Genomic DNA, 22,820 nt, shown 5'->3' on the forward strand with positions numbered 1-22,820 from the left:
TAATGATTTGTTTTGTGTTTAAATATTCTTTGCTTCTTCTTTTAAATGTGAATAATATTCGGAATAATCAAATTGTCTAAATGGAACATCAAACGTTAGGAGACCATAGTCCATAGCACGTTCAACGGCTACGAGCAATTCAAAATGTCTTTTTTGGCAGAGTCCAGTCTTGGAATAACTCAATACTTGACCAGTTTGTGGAGATATGAATTGTTTTAAAAGATCAACATTTCTGTGGTCCAGCACTAAGAACTCATCCCGGCAAATTGGACATGGGTTACCGCATGAAATCTTTCCTTGTCGTATGCACGTTTTGCGAGTCTTTTTAGGAGCGAAGAGACCTTTATGGTTGCGTCTGAAAAATAAAAGGGACAAGTTATAAATAAAGTTCAATGTTTTTTGTTAATAAATTAAAACAACTAGGACCTAGTGACTTAAAACTATCAACCATACTTGTGTGCGAGTAATTGCAGGGATGAAGGGGACCTACAGTTTTAAGCCGAATCCAAACGGCTAACTTGCGAAAGCACTTATCATGACAAAAATTACTCTTGGAGGATTTGTCAATTCCTCTCAGGAGGCAGTAACCATGAATAAAACTTTAGATGGCACAGTTAGGGATTGAACACAAGACCTCTGACATGACAGTTCAACGCACTAATCATCACGCCACATCAACTAATTTTTGTTAATAAAGCTTCCTTATAAAAAAAAAGGACCAACGGCAAAACTATTTGTTTCCAGAAACATGATCATACAAGATATAGACGAGTCAAATTAAGGATGAACCTAGAACTAATTGCAATACAATTTGTGTGAATGAGGTCTTATTGTAAATTTTCCGTAGAACACGATGCCGAAAAGTCTACCTCTGTACACGGCGCGGATTTCGAAATATGCCTTGGAAGTGAAAGTACGAAGCCTCATATCATGTATTGTGTTGTGCCGTTGTTTTTTCCTATTCCAAATGGTTTAGAGGTAGTATCACATCCTAATACAGCATGAGCAAATAAGATGTTAGAACAGACGTCATCTCCTAAAGTATTTGCTATTTTTTTATACCATATAGTAATGCTTTTGAAGATTTCTTAGGTTCTGGGCAAAGGAAAATATCTTAAAAGTTTGTTTGAAAATGATGAAGGTGTAGTATAAGAAAATCAGTGTCCTCACCAACAATGGCTGTAGGTTGATTTTTGGACGACTCTATAGCCTCCATAACGAGCAATACGGGTAGAAGCTGAGAAATTTACTTTAGGTCCTACAATACCTCTGTGTCTTTTTAGGTGGGCCTCTGATTTTTGGGAGAATGTATCAGAATATCCTTCAAATACTATTATTGCCTTGCCATACTTTGCTAGCACATATCTCTCATAAGCACAAAGAATTTCATGAAAGGACTGATTCTGACTCCAAGGAAGGCGATGTAGTAGCCAACCACCATCAATGATATAATTTATATCTCTGGGAATGCTTTAAACTTCTGCTCGTTGATATAATTAGCAAGCTGTGACTTCCCGGATTCCCTCATAAGGCCGTGCTTATCAAAAAAAAACAGCTGGGTGTGAGCAAAGCTCATAACAAAACACCTCCTGTAAGTTCACACCATTAGCTTGTGCCCAAAGCAATAGGCTCTGAAACAAAGGTTCAGGTTCAATTTTATTGGCTTCACTTGTTTGATTTATCTGAAAGTGAACTCAGAGGCTCTTTTGTCTGTCATCTCATCAAGTATTAGTTTTCCGATTTTTTGGCACGTTCAGGATTAAAATATTGCTATAATTAACTCCCGTGACAATATTACGTATGTCTCTTTCAAAAACGTTGAGTTGTTCTGCATGCGCCAGAACTTTTTGGGTATCGTCTTTATCGCGTGCAATTCTTGAACTTGTTATTGTTTTATGTTGCTCATTCGATGAATGTTTCACTGAAGTAAACTCCTGCGTGCATTCATTTAAATGGGCGCAAATGGGACGCGACATAACCCAAACAAGTTGCAGCTGTTCTGTCATGCCTTTCCCATGAGTCATTCCGCCAAATTCTTTTATGTTTTTCATTAGAACTTGTTCGATTATCAGATCAGTGGAAAGGCCACCCCAAAACCTATTACTCCTTCGGACAACATGAAGACCATTCATAAATGCCGTGTGAACATTGGGAGCTTCAAGTTCAAGCTCAACCATTCACTCATAGTACAGTCGAACAGAACTTGCATATGAAAATATTTGTTTCAGTGTATTTTATGTATGTATGAATGTGTGTTTATTTAGCTTTTCAACTATTTGATTACAAATGATATAAATTTACATTAATTTTATATTATATGGAGTGAAATAAGAGAGCTTAACATCAAAGAAATAAATAATTTAACAATTTTTCAAATAAACTCAATAATATAATTATGTATATGAATGTTTTGAAAACGTTTACATTTAATTCGGTCTTTAATTCACTTGGTAAATCATTGAAAGCTTGAAGTCCTTTGTAAAAAATACTGCTCTGACTCGCAGTTGTTCTTGCCATAGGTAGTCTAAAGTCTTGATTGTTTCTTAAATTAAAGGGTTGCACATTACCAACATAGTTTAACAAACGTGACAAATAAATCGGCATGAGATTGTTTTTTATTTTGAAAATAATCAGCAAAACATTCAAAAGGATCCTTTCTCTAACATTTAACCACATCAACACATCCAACATATAACATATAGGTGTATAAATATTGCACTTTAACATAATTCTCATGGCTTTGTTTTGAAGTTTTTGGAGTCTATTTAACATACTTTGATTCGACAAAAAAAGGACAGATGAACAATATTCAAAATGGGGTTTTATAATTACGTTAAATATTTGTATTGCACTTAATGTTGATATGTTTTTACGAATTCGTTTAGGTAGATTTATTTTTTTAACAATTTTCTTTTCAATATAGTCAATATGTTTATTAAATGTCAACTTATTATCCATGATAACACCAAGATATTTTATATCTGTTACCATTTCAAGATTTTGACCATCAACTTTATATTTACAGCAGAATCTCCTCTTAAATTATTACTTAAAATCATAATTTTGGTTTTAGCAACATTAATCTTTAATCTATTTGCTCTGAGCCAAAAACTAAGACTATCTAAATCGGATTGCATTTTCATTACACCATCTTCTAAGTCGTCACATTTTAAAAACAATAAACCATCATCTGCAAATAATGCACATTCACTATTTCTTAAAACTTTTGTAATATCATTTATATAGATGTTAAATAAAAATGTTCCTAAAATAGAACCTTGGGGAACGCCAATATTGATTGCAGCTTCTTCTGATATTACATCGTTCACTTTAGTTTGTTGTTTACGATTTGACAGATACGAGGTCATCCAATTTAATGATTCAGCACGAACTCTATACTGTTCCAATTTTTCGAATAAAATTGCTCTATCAACTGTCTCAAATGCTCGTTTTAAATCAAGAAAAACACATATTATTTTCGTTTTTGTATCGAGTTGTTGTTTCCAATTTGCAATTACCATATTAAGTGCACTTTCACATGAATGTTGTTTTCTGAACCCGGACTGGTTTTCAATTATCAACTTATTATTTTCGAAAAATGATTCCAGTTGAATATATGCAACTTTTTCGAGCACTTTTTCATAAAGAGGGAGGGCATTAATTGGTCTAAAGTCTTCGCATTTTTTTGAATTCTTAACTTTCGGGATTGGAGTTATTTGAGACACTTTCCAAGAGTTCGGAAATTCACCATCACTAAAAGACTGGTTTATTATTTTCACCAATGGAGGACCAATCCAATTGATCATGTCTTTAAAAATCTTAATATTTATATAATTAGGATCTCGTTTGTTTTTAATTTTATCAAACACTTTTTTCAAATCAGCCAATTGTATTTCAGAAAAACTGAACTCTATCGGGTTTCTTGTAATGGGGCTTAAGGGATGGAGTCATTGATTTCCGTTATACTTTCAACAAAATACTTATTAAACTTGTTTGCTATAATTGAATTGACACTACACATTACATCTTCAAACACAATTTCAGAGATTAGCGATTGTTTTTCTTTAAGAACAAATTGTTTAATATTTCTCCACATGGATTTTCGATCAGTTGAACTGATTATTTTATTTTAAATAAAGTTACTTTTTGCTTTGTTTGTCTCGTATTTGTAATTATTTCTCAAATTTGTATAACTATACCAATCTCTCGAATTATTTGTAAAACGGGCCTTATTATAAGCGGCGATTTTTTGATGTTTCAATATTCGAAGTTGGTTACTAAACCATTCAAATCCATCTTCACACACGTTTATAGTTTTAATAAATAAATTTGCAGTTTGTTCGATAATATTCATCACTTCATTCGTTTCATTTAGATAACACTTGAATTTAAATGATATTCAAAATTTGCTCGATTATATTTCAGCACCGTCAACTTTTTCTTTTTAATCTCTTTTTTTTATTTTTATATTAATATTGATTAAAACAGATTCATGATCGGTAATTTTGAAAAATTTTCATCAGAACCAATTTTTTATGTAATTTTTGAATTCCCCGTACTTAAAACATATAAAATGATACCCCATATGGGCATGTTAGGAGGTATAGTATACACTATAGGGTAGAATAATGGGACGCCATTTAGGAGTGTTGATGTCTGTTTAACGGTAGCTTCAATAAACATGTTCAGCGTAAGAGTAAAGCAGCTAAAGTAGCTCTCAACATAATGTGGCCAGCTTTCTTCTCAAACAAAAACATAGACTTAGGATCTAAGTACCGAGTTTTCCGAGCAACCATTAACACTTGCTTGTCTTACGGTATTCGAGTTTTTGGTCACACATATTTTGAAGAATTTGAGTTGATACGACGCATCTTTTTCAAAAGATTATTTCGGTAACCTAATTCGACTCCAACCTATGCAATTCATGTTGAGTCTGGAATTGCGCCGATTTATATTAAAAAAATTGAAATTGCATGCAGATGTTTTAACAAGAAGAAGAATCTTCACACATCTATCATGAAGGTTCTTTTGCGAACAAGCATCGCCATTTAAGGAATGAACTCAACTTGCCCGATTGCATAATGTTTCTCTTGAACTGAACGAGTTTAACACAGATAACTGGCAAGATATATTTTCGAATGTTATCGCAAAAGTTGATGAAAATATATATCTTCAACATTTAAATAGAGCATCATCATCGTCAACAAGAGAAATATATAGAAATCTATGCCACTCCTTAAAGACTAATGCGACAAATAATTTCAATAATAGACTTTCTGCGAGAGCTATAGGTACTATTTTCAGAGCAAGGGTTGAAATATTGAACTTGAATTATATTCCGCATCGGTCAGAGTTACCTCTTCTTTGCAATTATTGTAACAGAAATGAGAGTGGCGATATTTACCTAATTCCTAAAAGTATTAATTTACAAATTTCTAAAACAATTTATAATATGAATTTATACAAACGTAAACTAAAACGCAAAAATTAATAGTTATCAAAAGATCATTTACTTTTTTCTATTTGAGCGAATGTAAAACAACAAATTATTATATTTTTTTTTTGTATAAGAAGAAAACTATTTATTTTATTATTTTATTAAAGCAAACGTTTTTTTCTGGCAGACGGCAATCTTGCCATGTTCATATATTATTTTCATTTTCAAATTGTAAAACAAATGTTTTTAATGAAATTAAGGAATAATAATAATAATAATAGAGAGCCATTAGGAGAGATTCTTTTTTAAGCGCAAACAAATGTGAAGTTGTTCAAATGGTAGACATGTGCATTCAAGAGGACACGAGCGCCAACAGGTTTTTCTCAAAGCCCACCTTTGTCTATCAACTCCTACTCTCACCTCCCCTTGGTAAACATCGGGTGTCTAGAACCTCAACTGGAGATTGGGTTCCAACCCCATTGGAAAGTTGTTGGGGGCAGCAAACGAGAGAGGGGTGGGGAGACGTGTTTCCACTAAGGCACGTCTCCTTATCCAGACGGCAGCCAGCGGAGGAATTCCCGAGATGGAATCAACGGTGGCGTCTACAGTTCCAGTAATGTTAAACTACTTAGTGAACACTTTATAGGGCTTCTTCGACTTATTCGGAGCCCAGGCCTATAAGGAGCGGTTTTATCCGGCTCCCCATCCTTGGAGTTATACTAAGGATCTGGCCCTCTAGGTTGGGGGTTGTGCTGTATGTCGGGGTGACTTCCTGGCCACGTAAAAACTTCATAGTTGTGAAGCACCAACAAGTCTGAGAAACGGACGGATTTACTGTTGACATCCTAAGCAAACGAATTAAGGACAACGAACTTCGGATATTTATCTTTAACGTTAGGTCCCTTAACAGACCACATGCGGCCGAAGAATTAGCGGAGGCCCTTGACTGCTATAAAGCAGACATCACCGCCATCCAGGAAATACGATGGGATTGACCATATTGCTATTGACGCCAGACACGCTTTCAGCATCATGGATGTTCGAACCTTCCCAGGAGCTAACATCGACTCGGACCACTACCTCGTTGTAGTCAAGGTAGCACTTCGGGTTTCCAGACCCAAGCCAAAAGTACAAGTAACCTCTGTCGGCAGGCAAATGCAGCCAAACAACAGGCACGCAAAGCGGCGCTGCATAAAAGGACGAGAGCTGCTCATGAGCTCTATGAGCAGAAGAGGCAAGAGGAACACCGACTTCTCAGAAGGAAAAAGAGAGGGCATGAGAAGTGCGGTCGAAGAGTTTTAGAGGTTTAAAAGCAGGAATGAAGTTCGAAAGTTTTATGAACAGGTGAAACGAAATTCACAGGAACATAAACCTACAATTGAAGGCTCCCGACTTAGACGAAGACATATCTAAGCTAAAGTCTAATAAAGCCACTGGAGCGGATGGCTTCAATGCCGAGCTCTTTAAAGCAGCTGGAGATAAGTTGGTTAGGAGCATGCACCAACTTATCTGTAAGATATGGTCGGAAGAAAACATACCCGATGAATGGAACCTCAACCTATTGTTTGCCCGATCCTGAAAAAAGGAGACTCTCTAAACTGCACCAGCTATAAATTAATCAGTCTACTTAACATCGCCTATAAAATCTTCTCTGCCATAATATGTGAACGTCTAAAGCACATCGTCAGTGTGGTTTTAGAGTAGGAAAGTGCACAGTCGATCAAATATTCACATTACGGAATATCCTGGGGTGGAATCGGGTAGGGTGATTTGTGATAGGTGACAGTCACAATCAACAAATTCGGTCTGTGTAAGGTGATAGTCACCGGTGACAATCACGATTTGGTGACTTTTTCTGGTGACAGCTCTTAAGTTGTCACTTTCATTGGAAATTGAGTTTTATTTTCAGTTGCTGAAATTTCAAGACAATATAAATGTGTTTGTGCCTTTGATTTTATCTTCTGAAAATGAAAATATTAATCATAATAGAAATGTCCGGCTCTTGAGGATTAACCTCCGCAATAAAATAAACATTCTTGATCTTTCAAGTCCAAAGTAAGAACGCATATGTGCTATATATTTGTTCACTGTAAATACCTATTTATTATAACTTGTTTTTTTTTTATTTATAATTAATATTCTGAATTAAATAGATTCTTAAAAAACTTTCGATTGAATAAGGAAACATTTTTACATATCCTACCGCTTCTGGATTTGTCAGCTGGAATGCGGCAACACACATTCCCCCTATTCTTCGATTAGCCGTGACTTTAAATTTTCTTGGAGGTGGTGGCTACCAAAGGCAAGTTGGGCCAAAGTACTGTTTGTGAGGTTATTTCTTTGACCTTAAAACAAATGGAGAGGAAATTGTGGCCACTTACAATCAAATTTAATCAATCGGCTTCAGAAGCAACAAAAATGTTCTTCTACGAAAAATATCAAATTCCTGGAGGTAGGATTTTGTTTCTTAGTAAAATTAAACTAATTTTATTACTTGTTTTTTATTTTATTATTTGTTATTGTTTCCTAGTAATCGGCTGCATTGATAGGAGTCATATTATGATTCTCCGCCCTTTGGAAAATGAGCATATGTATTTCAATAGAAAATATGTATAATATATAGTATCCGGATAGCTTGCGATCGGTTTTTGAATACAACCACTGAAATTGTAATAAACGTCAGTGAATTTCTTTTAAAGTGATACCGAATTCTAAACAAAATTTGGTGATCACCTTACACAGACGCAAAAATTAGTTTGATCACTTTTTATGATCACAAAGGTGACAATCAAAAATCACCTTAGCCGATTCCACCCCTGGAAAACACCCAAGAACACTAAATCGACACCCACCATCATTTCATCGATTTCAAGGCCGCATAGGACAGCATCTACAGGGACGAGCTGTATAGAGCCATGTCTAGTTTTGGCATCCCTGCCAAACTCGTCCGTTTGTGCAGAATCACCATGGAGAATTCACGCTGCTCCATAAAGGTTGGAAACAACTTAACAGATCCTTTCGATGTCAAAAAAGGTTTTGGACAAGGTGATGCGGTGTCATGTGATTTTTTTGACATCGTGCTTGAAAGAATAGTGCAGAGCTCACACGTCAACACTAGAGGCACTATCTTTCAAAAGTCCGTCCAATTACTAGCATATGCTGCGTGCATACTCAGCGTGATGTCAATGGGGCTTTTGTGAGTATTGAGGCAGAGGCGGCAAAAATGGGTTTAACGGTTAATGAGGCAAAACAAAGTACATGCTGTCGTCAAGAAAGGACAAACAACACCGACGTGTTGGCCAAAACTTAACCATCGACAGACGTAACTTTGAGGTAGTCAAGGACTTCGTCTACCTAGGCTCCGCTGTAAACGCAGAAAACAACACCAGCGCTGAGAACAAACGCAGAATGAAAGAAAGCAATTGAGTGGTAAAGTCCTCTCTCGAGGGGCCAAAGTGTTGCTATATAAGACCCTTATTATCCCCGTCCTGCTATACGGTGCAGAAGCATGGACTATTACAAAAGCGGATGAAAGCACCTTGAGTCGCTTCGAGAGAAAAGTTGTTCGTGTGATCTACGGTCCCGTATGTATCGAAGGAGAGTGGAGGAGAAGATGGAACGACGAGCTGTACGGGCTGTACAGCGAGAGCGATCCCAGTCGCTCGCCGCATAAGTAAAATCTGACATGTAGATACGTGAGCAAAATTGCATTATGGCTATGCAGTAATTTCGCAAACTTAAGTGAATTTTCGTTGTGTTTTTGACATAAGCTTATGTTTGCTTATGCCTATTATAGTTGGGCCTTTAGCCAGAAGGGTAAAAGTCCAACGACTAAAATGGCTGTGTCGCGTAGAGCGCATGGAAACCAATGCTCTGGCCCGGAGTCTTCGAATCCACACCCACAGGACAGCGCAGTACACGAAGACCGCGGATGAAGTGGCGCGCACAAGTGGAAAGTGACCTTACCCAACTTGGAGCGTGAAACTGAAGACATCTAGCTAGGGACCGAGATAGATGGAGAAGTTTGTTGGGTGAAGCCCTAGTTCACACAGGACTGTAGCGCCACCTTAAGTAAGTAAGTAAGTAAAAAATGTGAAAGGCTTAACTAGGTCCATATTTCCAATTCATTGCAATGTGCAGACATTAAAAACCAATGTGCATCGGTAGCTCCTTTCTTATTCTATCCCCCAATTCTTATTGCTTGTACTGAGTTGAATCATTACATGTAAGTGTATTTATAACTTCTCAAGTTAACAAAATTGTGTAATGACCTCCGTAGACTTGGGAAATATTTGTACCTTGGTTCACTTTACGTACGACGAATCTAAGATTATTAACTAATCACTGAAAGCCGAGCAGACACCTCTACTCAACATCTTAGCAGTGCGATGTGTAGATACCTACTGTAATGAGTACGAGGAAACACCTGACCATAACATTAGATCTTTATTTTTGGGACATTATCTTCTAGAAGATGAGAAGCTATTCTGTCTTAAATACTAATGTGAAGCTCTTACTTTAGAATAAATGTTCTCATCCAATTCCTTAAAGGGCGCATTATAGATCTCTAGATAGCAGCGCATCAGTACCACATCAACCTATTGGTGCATGAATTTGCAGATGAAGCGTGAATAATGCAACTAAAATGACATTTAAACTACTCTTCTGAAAATTTCATACTTGATATTTAAATTTAACCATACTCTGTTTAAATGACGAGGGTGCACAACTCAAACTGAAGTACTCAAAAGACAAATAAAAGAATTAAGTGCACTTTTGGGAAGATCTTCATGAATAGAATGTACAAAGTTTACAATAAAAAAACCGAAAACAATAGCTCCTTATTCCTACAAATTCAACTAAATATGAGAGAACTCAATTCTATGTGAGCGTTCTTGGTGAAACTTACCGGTATTGTTCCCAGACCAGGTAATTACCATACGCTTCTTGGTAAGCAGCACTCTTTAAGTATCGTAAGCTAGTTTCGACAGGAATTACTTTAGTACGATCCAAACTTTGCTTCCTTATTTCTTCAGCGGTCAATTCTACGTCTTGATCTCTTCGTGACGAAGTTGTTACCTCTTCTTCAGATTTTTCACTAGATATGCAATGACGTGCACATGTTAATGATAATTGTCGTGCACAATTCTCTAACGATACATGACTTTGATTAGCAATTAACAATTGAGTTATGTTTGAAGACAATTTTCGTGTTAAGTATAACATTGTGAAAATTTATTAAATTGTTCTGCTTTGACTGAAAATGAAAATTTTAGGGTTATGTTGTTCTTTTTAATTTTCATATATTACACAATTTTGTTTTCGTATGGTTTTTGACAGCAAGTTTCGATGTTTATAAGAAATTTCAAGTTATCGAACGAACCTAATAAGAAGCCATTTCTTAAAATGACCCGTTCGGCGAAAAACCCAAATGAAACTAACTTAAGTAGTATTCACATGAGCGCGACCAACGAACGACGAATGAATTACAAAATGTGAATTTATATACGTTTAAAGACATATTCCACAAAAATTCTTAACAAAACGATAGCGATACTTTTACTTTTCAATATCATACATTAATAAATTTAGGAAAACAAATTTAATCGTCGCGAAAAAATTGTAGATGTTACGAACTGTCAAACTTTATTCACGTTCTACATTATCCACACTAGCAACGAATAAAATAATCACATGTACTTAACCTAAAAAAATCATTCTTGTTTTGGTTTAGGTGGTGAATGGCTGTGGCTCCTTGTCAAACTTCATTCGCGACGAATCAAAAGGTGTCATGTGAAAGAAATGTCAAAATCGACTAATATTCGTTCATTCGTTGGTTATTGGTCGTGCTGATATGAATAGTGCTTTACATCTTATAGTAAAAAGCTGCTGCTACATGGTAGGATAATACTTTTGGGATTGGAAAACTCTTGTCTATACAAAATATTGAAGTTTTCTATTTTACAATTTAGAATTTGAGTTTTTTGCTTCATTAAGGGGTCTGTTAAAACTGTCATTGGTTGTCATCTTTGAAACCAATCACTGGAATTTTATTTGACATGTCGTTTACAGCGATTATTTCTGTCATTGAAATAATGTTCCTATTTAAAATCCACCTTAATGTGGAAGAGGCTAATTCTTTTTTGTCAAAAAATGAAACGATTCCTTAAACTGATTTGTGTTCCAATTTCGTACAATTCTAATGACAGATCTCTGTCATAACAAAATCAAAGATGGATATTCAATTAGGAAATTTTGTTCAATAACAGAAATTTTTCAAGAAAGTTTTAAACTAACTAACAAAAAAATCCAGTGATTGGTTCCAATTATGAAAATAAATTAATTCTGTCATTAGAATTGTGTGGAATTGGAACATTTATCATTGGAACAATTCGTTTCAATTTTTAACACAAAAGTATCAGCTTTGTATATATAATTGAATAGTACTATCATGAAGAAGGAACGCTCGACCTGACATCTTCTTACGACTTCCTAAACAATTCGTTCCACATGTTTTGCATGTGGAATGTATTGGGGTGGGAGTAAAATTGAGCGAGAATTCCAACATAAAATAATAAATTTCCAGATTATTAGAAAAAACAGAAGATAGAGAAGAATGTATACAAATTCAGGGAAAGTTCGAGGGAGTCAATGAAAATACATTTTTGTTATAATTTATTATTTATATTTTGTATAATTTGTTATTTTTATTGTTTGATTGGTTGATTGGCAATGAAATCATTTAAAAAAACACAGGACAAAAAATAGAAGAAAAATTAGAATATAAACTTTTTGTGGTTGCCAATTAGAAAAATTAAGGTTTTCCCTATTTTTTTCTAATCATTTTCAAATGAGACAAATATTTTTAAACCATGCTAATAATAGTGCGAACATTTTTAACTTAACATAGGAAGTTATTGTAATGGTTCCGATTTGTCAAATTCAAAATTTTGACATTTCTCGACGTTCAAGGTCCCTAGAGTCGAAAAAAAAAGATTTTTAGAGAGTTGTCTGTGCGTGCGTGTGTACGTATATACATACGTTCGTGCATCCGTAATTTGGGAACTTTTTTCGTCATCCATAGCTCAAGAACCAGTGGAGATATCGACTTCAAATAAATATTATTATACAGATAATAATGCAGAAAGTTGCAAAAAGGACTCTCAAGAAAATCTCAATCTCTGAAAAAAAAATTTTTTGACATAGTAATTTGAAAAAAGGGTATATATTTTGATTAACCCTAAATATCTCACGAACGATACCAAAGAAATTTATTTTTTGAAAAATTCCAATTAACGTTTTTTTTTATAAATCAAAAAAACTGAAAAACAAAATATTATTCGCCTAGAAAATTATACGAACAAAAAATGATTTTATCTCCAAAACTATTTTATGTAACGAAAAATAACGTTTTTGACATCTGGTAAAATTATGATAAAAATTTAATTGACAGTTTTTGTACAAAATATAAAAAAAAACAATACTAATACTTGGTAAAAATGTACTTTTACCTCAAATACCTTTTCAAAAATTAAAAACATTGGCTTCAAATTAGTTTTATCTCACAGAAAATATTATTTGCCACATTTATCTAATTTTTATTAAAATCCAACAGTTAAGAAGTTAATCGGAATGGGAAGTTGTCAGTGCGGGTTGGGTCCGAGCCGCTACATTGAAAATATACTCATGTTAAAATAACAGCTTTAATGGTCACTTATTTAAAAACTCTTTTTAGTTAATTTGATGTTAGCACCGTAGAAATAAATCAATAGTAATTGAGGTGAAGATTAAAATTGACAAAGATTTTGTTGGAAATAAAAAATGTATTTAATTTTGATTTGAAATTTGATGTGTATTTCTTCAATGTTAAGGTTTTTTTAATCTTTATTCCTTAATCAAATTCCTTAAAATTAGAATGTCATTTTTAAAACGCGATTACTTAAATAATTAATTACACCTGACAAACCAAAACCATTTGACCTTTTTCCTAAGAACGGAATACGCAAGAAGAAGATAGTGTAGTAATCTTTAGCCATTTGTCCGTTTTTTAAAACAACCAAAATGAGGGTGAAAAGAATAGTAGGTTTTGTTACCTTTTTGGTTTAATACATTAATTTAACAAAATTATTCCCTAGAAACTTCCCTACATTTTTGTCTACGCAACAACCTGCCAACCTAAACAAAAACTGTCGTACTTATTTATGTAAGTATTTTAACTCCAAAACGATAAATATAGAAAATATGTTTTAAAATAGGTAAACATGCATAAATTCTCTTTTTTCCAATTCTAACACAGCTGTTTAGAAAAAAGTCTGAAGCTACTATTAGAAGTTCAACGTAAACGGTCATTGTGTTGACTCTTTGACGTCAAATAGACGTCATTTGTAGATCTACAATAATTAAAAATCACACAATAATTATGTAATATGCTTACACTGTACCAATTTTAACATTCTTTCACACCTTAATACTTACTTTTCTACAAACCTACCCAACCCACCCACTACCCACATTACAATAAAAAAAAAAATTTAAAAATACCTATATCGAATGTATTGCTATGGAAAAATTTAAAATATGGCAACGTAGCATTCTATTAAAACTTAAATTTGAAAACGTTGCTTTTAAATTTTCAGATTTCACAAAAATAGAAAATCTAAAATCAAATGAATACAATTTTCTGCTAACAAACCTAAAACACATACAACTAAATGTATTGTATATGCATACCTTCTATACATTGATAAGTATGAATAAAACAAATCTCAGGTAACGTTGGCAACGACTGATTTTTGTTTACATTTGAGTAATTTATTTTATTTATTTATTTCAATATTTATATACTTCCAGTCGCTCTTAGATTCCACACCAAATTTCCGTACACACAGCGCCCTCATGGTCCGCCTTTCGTACCAAAATTTTCTGTTCCATGATAATACTATTCAGTTTATATACAAAGGTATCAGCTGTTCACTAAAATGAATCTCCGTCCGGAAAATAGAAAAACACATTTTTAGCGAAAAATAAATGCGCTATTTAACGTTTTTTTCAAAAAATTCTTTGTATGATTTCCGATCGATTAATATAAAATATAAAAATACATTTTAGCGAAAAATAACTGCCCAATTGTGTGATTGCTGCTCGATCATTATATACATTTCATTGTCAACCAAAGTCCAATATCCATTCAAAAAAAGGTATAAATTGATTAGAACTATAGCCATAACTGGCTCCTTAGAATTCATCTTATTGATTCAATCTTTTGCTGAAAATAAAGCTCTAACGTATTCAAAAATTTAAAAAAAAAATAAAATCCGACTAATGGATTTTACTGATCGCTTTAATGGCTGAAACACATACACGCTTCAGCTTCGGCTTCGCCTGACGTTTACGAGTTCAGCTATAGGAATTCAATGCATGCTATCACAATAGAGCTTCGACCTCACGTTTCGTTTGACAATCGTAAGGAAAAGAACGTAATGTAACGTAATGTGACTCCAAACGGAAGCTCTAGTTCAATTATCTGAACATTTGCTTTGTCTGACAGCTCATCAGCTGTAAAAAAATGTCAACAAACAAAATATTTGCTCTTTGAAGGGATGAAATAATAGAAATGTCATTCAAAGTAACCTCGAAGCAGGCCTAACGTAACGCAGACGAAGCCGAAGCGTGTATGTGTTTCAGCCATAAACGGCAAAAGTCTCCATTCAACAAGCTACATTTTCGCTATGTTAAGGGACAGTTATAGCTATAATTGGTTTTCATCATTGATACCAATCATTTACTGATTGCTATAAACTCTCATAAGTAAAATAATTCAGATTCATATTGTTTCAATTTTTTCTGATATAACCGGCGCCTTAAGTTGCTTCTGCTAGTTTAATCTGTTTCACACTTCAAGCAAAATGTTACATCAAATTGACAATCGTGGAATGATTGGAAAAAAACAATTTTTGAAAGATACGCACGTGGTTGTCAAATTTGTAGTTTGTTTTCAAAATAACCTCGTGGGTCGTGGGCCTTTTTTGTGAGTACAGTAACGATTTCGAAATTAATTTTTGTTTTAAATAAATGCTCTTTTATAAATTAAAACATATATTTCTTTAATTGTTCAGTTTAAAAGAATAATAAAATCGAAAGAATGTCGTTCAGAGGACGTGGTGGTGGCGGAGGAGGACGTGGAGGTGGCGGTGGAGGCGGTTTCCAAAGACGTACATAGTTACAATACATATATTTATTAAAAAAGAACATTTTTTAAACGATATTTTATTTGTTAAGGTGGCGGCGGTGGAGGTGGTGGCGGAGGCGGTGGATTCCGTGGAGGTCGTGGTGGCCGTGGAGGAGGAGGTGGCGGCAGAGGCAACTTCGACACCGGCCCACCAGACTACGTGACCGCTTTGGGACACTTCAGTTACCCATGCCAAGACGATCTGGTGTGTAAAGTTGATATCGACGATGTGCCTTATTTCAATGCACCAATTTACTTAGAAAACAAAGAACAAATCGGTAAAGTCGATGAAATTTTTGGAACAGTAAGAGACTATTGCATCTCAGTAAAACTTTCGGATAACATGAAAGCCAGTAGTTTTAAGCCACTAGAGAAACTTTTCATAGATCCACAAAAGTTATTACCCATCAAAAGGTTCCTGCCACAACCTCCACAGGCTAAAGGCGCAAAGAAAAAGGGACCCGGTGGAGGTGTTGGTGGTGGACGAGGTGGTGGTGGCCGTGGCGGATTTGGTAGAGGTGGCGGCGGTGGTGGTGGTCGCGGTTTCGGACGAGGTGGCGGCGGCGGTGGTGGTCGTGGAGGTGGAGGCGGTGGATTCGGCCGTGGTGGTGGCGGCGGTTTTGGTCGCGGTGGTGGTGGAGGAGGTGGTCGAGGACGTGGCGGTGGAGGAGGCGGAGGTGGCCGAGGACGTTGGTAGATTAATCCAGATATTAATTTTAGTACTTTTCTTCCCAATTGACCTAACGGATGCTTTTAAGATATAGAATTTAAATACAAGTTGAAAATAATTATGTAAATATTACATACCACACACATTCTGACACACAAAGATTGTACTTTTACTTTCAAATAAATGAATTTTTTGATATAAACAAACTTTAAATCATATCTTGATTGTGCATTGATTTTAATTTAATGAGTTTATAAAAATATGGGCTTCAATAGTTTAGAGTTAATTATTATTAAATTAAAGGCATCTTAGACAAATTAAATTTAAGAAAAACAACTAAAGTTTTTGAGAAAAGAGTTTTTCAAACTTCCAAAAATTTGGAAAGAGAATGGAATCATGAAGCTTTTTTCCGACGAAAAACATTTTTAATTTCGGCAGCCCTGATGGCTCCAACTTTTATTTACACTATTTGAAAAGATACAAAGGTGTTTAAAGCTTTATCATATCCGTGTAGGAGGCGTTGTGATATGGAGAGCTATCGGTGGCAAAAAATGCACTTCCTTCACTGGCTGCCCTTCTCATTTGATCTTAACATTTTTAAAAATACTAAGGGATAGTTGGTACCCACAGTTAGTAAGGGAGGTCGTCAGTTTGAAGTCAAAGAATTTTAAATTTCTGCAATTTAAATTAGCATGGATTCAATGTCGTCGAACTATATTAAAAAACTATATGATTTATGACGGAACTAAGTTATAAAATTATTAAAAGTAAAGTTGGAAGAACCTATTACCGAACCTCATTAATTCCTATCAAATAAAAATTTTAATTTTTGTATCTATTCAATTGACTCAAAATATGATAATGTTTCCTAGAAGAAAGCTTTGCAATTTGTCGAAAGAAGGACATCATTACGGGGATGTAAGCATTAGCAGATGATAAGAAGAGCCTTAAAAATGATTGGTGCCAAATCATGTCTATGTTCTGTTTAAATAGTCGGTTGCGTTGTACAAGAACTCGCATTGTTTGGCACTTTGTATATCATTTTGTGGGCGAGCCAAACCAAGGGAACTCCCTCCACTGCTTCCTTCATTCCTACAAGTTGGAATATGGCCTCTTCCGAAGGTGAAAACTTTTGCGTTTTATTTGGCCCACCTCCTGTACCTTTTTGATGCACTTTATTTGCTGATGCCTTTTTTCTAACGTATCGCTTCTGATCTGTCCAAACCTAAAAGCATGCATGTTTTCATTTTAATCGGTGGCAAGCACAATAAAATTGATTCTTACTTTTTTCCATTCAAACTCACTCTTCACCGGCGGCCCTGCACTATTTAATTCCAAGATAAGTCTCTTCCAAAATTGGGCCACTTTCTCTCGATTTGCTTTAGTAAAGCCTTTGGCAGTTTCTGGATTCTCCTGCATTTTACTAAGCAGCATATCACTTTGGTCTTTTTTTATTGTTTTGCTCCTGCATTATAACAAAAAACTTGAATTTAATTTTTTCTTATCTTAAAAAAATAAACAAACAACTTACATTTTCCGCCTTATTGTGCTCTCGTTCGCCTTATAAAAATAAGTGATCACTGTTAACGGCATATCATTCCGCCCGAAATGATTGTTCACAATAAGGGGAATTTTTCGAACATGAATAATTTTTCGGGTGAAACTCACAATAGGCGAAAAGTGAAAAGTCAAATTTTCCGGGTGGAATGTTGTTCGGACGAAAGTCACAATAAGGCTGATTGATTTTATTAGACTTAAAATTAAAAAGGACGAGGAATTCGGACTTAAAAAGGAAAAAAGTAAAAGGTATCTTCCAGATGGGACTTGGAAATGTTGACTAGCATGTCAGCGTTGCAGTGACGAAGAATTCTGGACATTGGTTCAAAGTGTCCATAATTAGTGCGGTGATGAGGGATTAAGAAAAGGGAGACAGATTGCAGATTTCGATGGTTGGTGTTAAGATGAATATCACTCAGGAGTGCCGGGGAATCTATATTGCCCATTTACAAATATTACATATATATATAATATAGCAAATAATATATCAGCATTTGTGCGTCTAATATATAAGGGTTGCAAACCTATTAGTTTTAGTCGATCAGTATAAGGAGGCAAGTTGGATGTATCATCCCAGGGGAGGCCACGTATATGGCAAAGCGAACGAAATGTCTTTTCAATTCTGAGTGAATGGTTTTCATAAAAGGGAGACCTTAATTGACATGCATTTTCAAGGTGAGGATGGACTAGGAAAATGTAAAGCAATTAATTAACAAAATTCTTTTGGCCATCTCGTAATAAAACCGAGATATCTATTTGCTTTATTAATAATTTGGTCAAAATGGGAATGGAAATTCAGGTGTTTATCACACATAATACCAAGATCATTAATAGAATAGACTAAGTTGATGGCGTCATTAAGGAAATAGTCTACTCTATGAGATGGGATTTGTTTGCGCGAAGATCATTTGTTTACATTCACCTGCATTTAACTCTACGAAGTTATGCATGCACCAAACAAAAAGGATATTAAGATCATTTTGTAAAAGTAAGGAATCAGATGGAGTAGAGATAATCTTATACGAGTCTTAATGCAACAACGGGATGATGCGTACAACAATTGGAAGCGTTATCGGTTGATTGAGTTGCGACGTACGTATTGTTTGCTTCGTAACAAAGGTGTTGCTGAAATACGATTAGTCAAATCACAAACTTTCTCTCATCAGCTTAGTACTTCATTGAACGGGCGACAATTGTGGAAGAACTTACGCAATATTGGTATTGGAAAGTCAAGAAACGTGGCAGCTGAGGTTGTAGATGTTAATACACTCAACCAAACCTTTGCCTCTTTGCCATCGACACTGGTGTCTTCGTCGAGTACATCAGAAATTTTACCATTTACGGATCAGTCAGATAATCTTGGTTTTGGTTTTTGCTCTGTAGATACTGCTGATGTTGTTGAAGGTCTGCTGTCTGTTAAGTCAAACGCTGTTGGACTGGATTCTATTCACCCTAAATTTTTTGTTTATGATTTTGCCTATCGTGTTGCCATATCTTAAGTTCGCTTTCAATACGATTTTAATGTCGGGAGTGTATCCTGACCTGTGGAAGGTAGCCAAAATCATACCACTCCCAAAAAACGCAAAAGGTGTTGAATTCAGGCCTATCTCAGTCCATTCCTACTTGTCGAAAGTCTTTGAGAGAATTTTGCAGAAACAAATCAATATTTGTCTTACGGCGAGTTCTATGCTTACACCTAAACAGTCTGGTTTTCGTAAAAAGCACAGCTGCATCACAGCACTTTTGAACGTCACTGAAGACATATGTAAGGCAAGCGTTGGATAAGGATGAGGTAACATTTTTGGTTCTGCTTGATTTCTCAAAGGCTTTCGACACAGTTAACCATCTCAATTTATGTAAAAAGCTTGTCCAGAAGTTTGATTTTTCACTATGTGCTACGAAGCTTATTTATTCTTATTTGACTAATAGAACACAAGCAGTTCAAGTTGGTGGCACCTTGTTTAATTTTTTGCCGCTTGCTTCTGGTGTTCCTCAGAGGTCCATATTGGGTCCTCTATTGTTCTCTATTTACGTCAATGAACTTCCATCCTTGGTTGATAATTGTTCTTGTCAAATGTATGCTGATGACGTTCAGCTGTACCTAAGCTGCCCACTTGGACTCATTGAGCATGGAGCTTTCTGTGTCAATGAAGACCTTGAAAAAATTTTAAATTGGTCCCAATTAAATGGTCTTATTTTGAACCCAAAAAAATCAAAATGTGTAGTTATATCTAGAAAGAGTCTAGATCTTGATTATTTTCCGCAGATTATGTTGAGCAATGCTCCAATCGAATATGTTGAAACTGCCAAAAATCTCGGAGTGACTTTTAACCGCTTTTTGACTTGCGACAATCATATAAATGGACTTGTCGGCAAAGTATATGGTGTTCTACGTGCATTATGGGTTACCCAGTCTTTTACGCCGGTAAAAACACGTTTACTTCTTGCCAAAACTTTAATATTACCGATTTTGACATATGGCTGCCAAATATACTGCAACTGCAATTACGTAAGCAAACGTAAACTCAATGTTGCCTTTAATAGTACTGTTCGTTACGTCTTTGGCCTACGAAGATACGATAGAATATCTGATTTTGCTACGCTGCTGCTGGATATGCCGTTTGAAAATTATCTTGAACTTCGCAGTTTGATCTTGCTCTCTGACATACTGCTTACACGCCAACCACAATACTGTTTTGACAAAATTAGTTTTGCTACCTCGCATAGATCTCGTCAACTGATTCATCCTCGCTATTCGTTTTTAACATCCGAGCGTCATTTTTTTTGTAAATTCAGTCCATCTTTGGAATTCCTTACCACGCAATATTAAAGAAATTCAAAACACAACAAGAATTAAAACGGTTTTAAAAAGTCATTTTTCAGTAAATAAATAAAAAATTGTATTATACATAAATATATATTATTTTCTCTCTCTCATTATCGTTTAATTATATTTGATTCAATTTTAATATTAATTTAACTAATTGCTTGCTCAACTCTGTAAAATTAGCTTATAACTATCTTATAAGATATTGTATCTTACAGTTATTTAGCAATCACGAAATAAAATAAAAATAAAAAAGTACATACATTCGTTCTTAAGCCGTACAACATGAATGTGGAATACTTCTCTGTCTTTTCTCTTCATCGGAATTTTCAAGGATTCACAACAAATGTACACACACGTACACCTCCTCTCTAAGCCCTCCCTTTTTTCCTATGCTCCCCCTGTGTCTGGCATCTTTACGTCAGAAAATCCAAATGTTTTAATTTTTAAATGCAACACAAAATATTGTTCACAATAATTCAAAAACTATCGTCAAAATTGTACAAAATTTTATTTTTCAACACAATAAATATGAATATTCAATTAAATAAAGGGTCTAATAAAGTAGTGATACATTAAAGTCCTATCAATGTATAACTGTGTTACGCCCTAATTTTAATTTACTGTACATAAAGTGAGTTGAATCCACTCAACGTTTTAATGAAAAAAGTTAACCTCTTTATTATATCGACTTCATAACTTCGTAAATAATGTTGTGAACGGGAGCGGGTCGAAATGCTGTATTTTAAAATAATGTATGGTTAAAATTCTGCATGATACTGTATATTCATAATACTGTATGTTTAATATACAGTATCTCAAAATGCTGTGTTGTCAAAATATTGTATCTGATAATACTGTATCTCAAAATTCATCTTCTTAAAATGCTGTATGAGCAAAATCTAAAAATATTCTAAGAAAATATAATCATGTATTCTTTATAAAAGTAATCTGTTTTTAAAATTCTGTACTTCAAAATGATAATTAAAAAAAATTGCCAACTTTTTTAAATAATCAAAACTATTTTTAATTGTAAGCATATTTACAGCATTTTGAAATACAGAATTTTGGTATACAAAATGTTAAGATACAGAATTTTGAGCTACAATATTTTGATCATACAGTATTTTGAGATGCAGTATTTTAAATACAGTATTATGATCCATACAGGATTTCAAACCCAACCCGTTGTGAACATTTCACAGGTATAGCAAAAACTAGTATCATAATTGTCATATATATTTTACAATCCCTTACTTCAATATTCCGTTTAAAAATTTCATTACCTTACTTATTTTTCAAAAGAATTCTTATTAGTTTTGAATCATACATAAACTGAAGCATTTATGCTAAAACAGTCCTTAACGGAAAAATGTAAAACGGTTTAAAGGAATGTTTGGTCTTATTACGAACTGGAATACATTTTAAATATATAAAAACAATTTTGAAAACAGGGGGGTTATTATGAAAAACGAAACTCGTTCAAAATAACGCTTATTAGTTAAATTGCGATTATTAAAAACGATTGTAGTAGCACTAAATCGTCAAATTGCGATTAAGAAAAACGAGAATCGTAAAAAGACGATATTCGTATTTTTATTTACGAGTGCCTTCAGCTCTTGTTCAGCTTTCGTTTTGGGGGTAGCTGTGAAATTTTATTTATTTTTTTGTTTTTGTTTTCTTAAGTGAGCAAAAAAATGTAAGTAAATACAAAAAAATTGTGAAAAACATAAAAATAAGTTAATTCTAGGCCTACAACAAATGCTTAGCAGTCGAATTTGCTGGTAGCTTTTATGGAAACCAATCCAAACAGCAAAAATTACTTGCCGACGAGCCAAGCCAAATCCAAAATTCTTTGGAAGGCTTTGACTGATAAGCTAAATGCATGCGGTCCTCCAGAGAAACCAATGGATGGTTGGAAAAATGTAGGTTTCCTTAAAACAAAATTTTGTGTGTATGATTAATTTTGTTCTTCGTTAGGTAATTTATCAGGGAAACAATTCGGTGATCCGACTGATGCGAATATTCAAGTGGCATCTATGTATGTATGTAGATTTGAAACTTGGAAGGTGAGGATCGATCACTTCTAATACATATTTGA

The 22,820-nt window shown here is 34.5% G+C and overlaps 3 protein-coding genes across 4 annotated transcripts; 1 reads left to right on the forward strand and 2 right to left on the reverse strand.

Moving 5' to 3' along the window:
* Positions 1-18: 18 nt before the first annotated feature.
* Positions 19-10,748, reverse strand: LOC129951102 (28S ribosomal protein S18b, mitochondrial). The gene is made up of 2 exons (XM_056063113.1): positions 10,347-10,748; positions 19-355 (listed from the first exon to the last, which is right to left on the reverse strand). Exons 1-2 carry the CDS (start codon positions 10,661-10,663, stop codon positions 19-21), a joined length of 654 nt encoding a protein of 217 aa, XP_055919088.1. The 5' UTR covers positions 10,664-10,748.
* A 4,702-nt stretch (positions 10,749-15,450) lies between these two features.
* LOC129950110 (probable H/ACA ribonucleoprotein complex subunit 1) lies at positions 15,451-16,553 on the forward strand. The gene is made up of 2 exons (XM_056061932.1): positions 15,451-15,648; positions 15,716-16,553. Exons 1-2 carry the CDS (start codon positions 15,579-15,581, stop codon positions 16,360-16,362), a joined length of 717 nt encoding a protein of 238 aa, XP_055917907.1. The 5' UTR covers positions 15,451-15,578; the 3' UTR covers positions 16,363-16,553.
* Positions 16,554-16,922: 369 nt separating this feature from the next.
* On the reverse strand, positions 16,923-17,910 carry LOC129952692 (uncharacterized). 2 transcript variants are annotated; one of them, XM_056065455.1, is made up of 3 exons: positions 17,867-17,910; positions 17,620-17,800; positions 16,923-17,524 (listed from the first exon to the last, which is right to left on the reverse strand). In XM_056065455.1, coding segments are annotated over exons 1-3 (387 nt in total). In that variant the 5' UTR covers positions 17,869-17,910; the 3' UTR covers positions 16,923-17,320. The 2 variants fall into 2 exon arrangements, with proteins under 2 accessions (XP_055921430.1, XP_055921429.1); XM_056065454.1 differs by having other exon boundaries at positions 16,923-17,560.
* Positions 17,911-22,820: the final 4,910 nt, after the last annotated feature.

This window comes from Eupeodes corollae, chromosome 3, assembly GCF_945859685.1.
Source record: "Eupeodes corollae chromosome 3, idEupCoro1.1, whole genome shotgun sequence".
Lineage (NCBI taxonomy): Eukaryota > Metazoa > Arthropoda > Insecta > Diptera > Syrphidae > Eupeodes > Eupeodes corollae.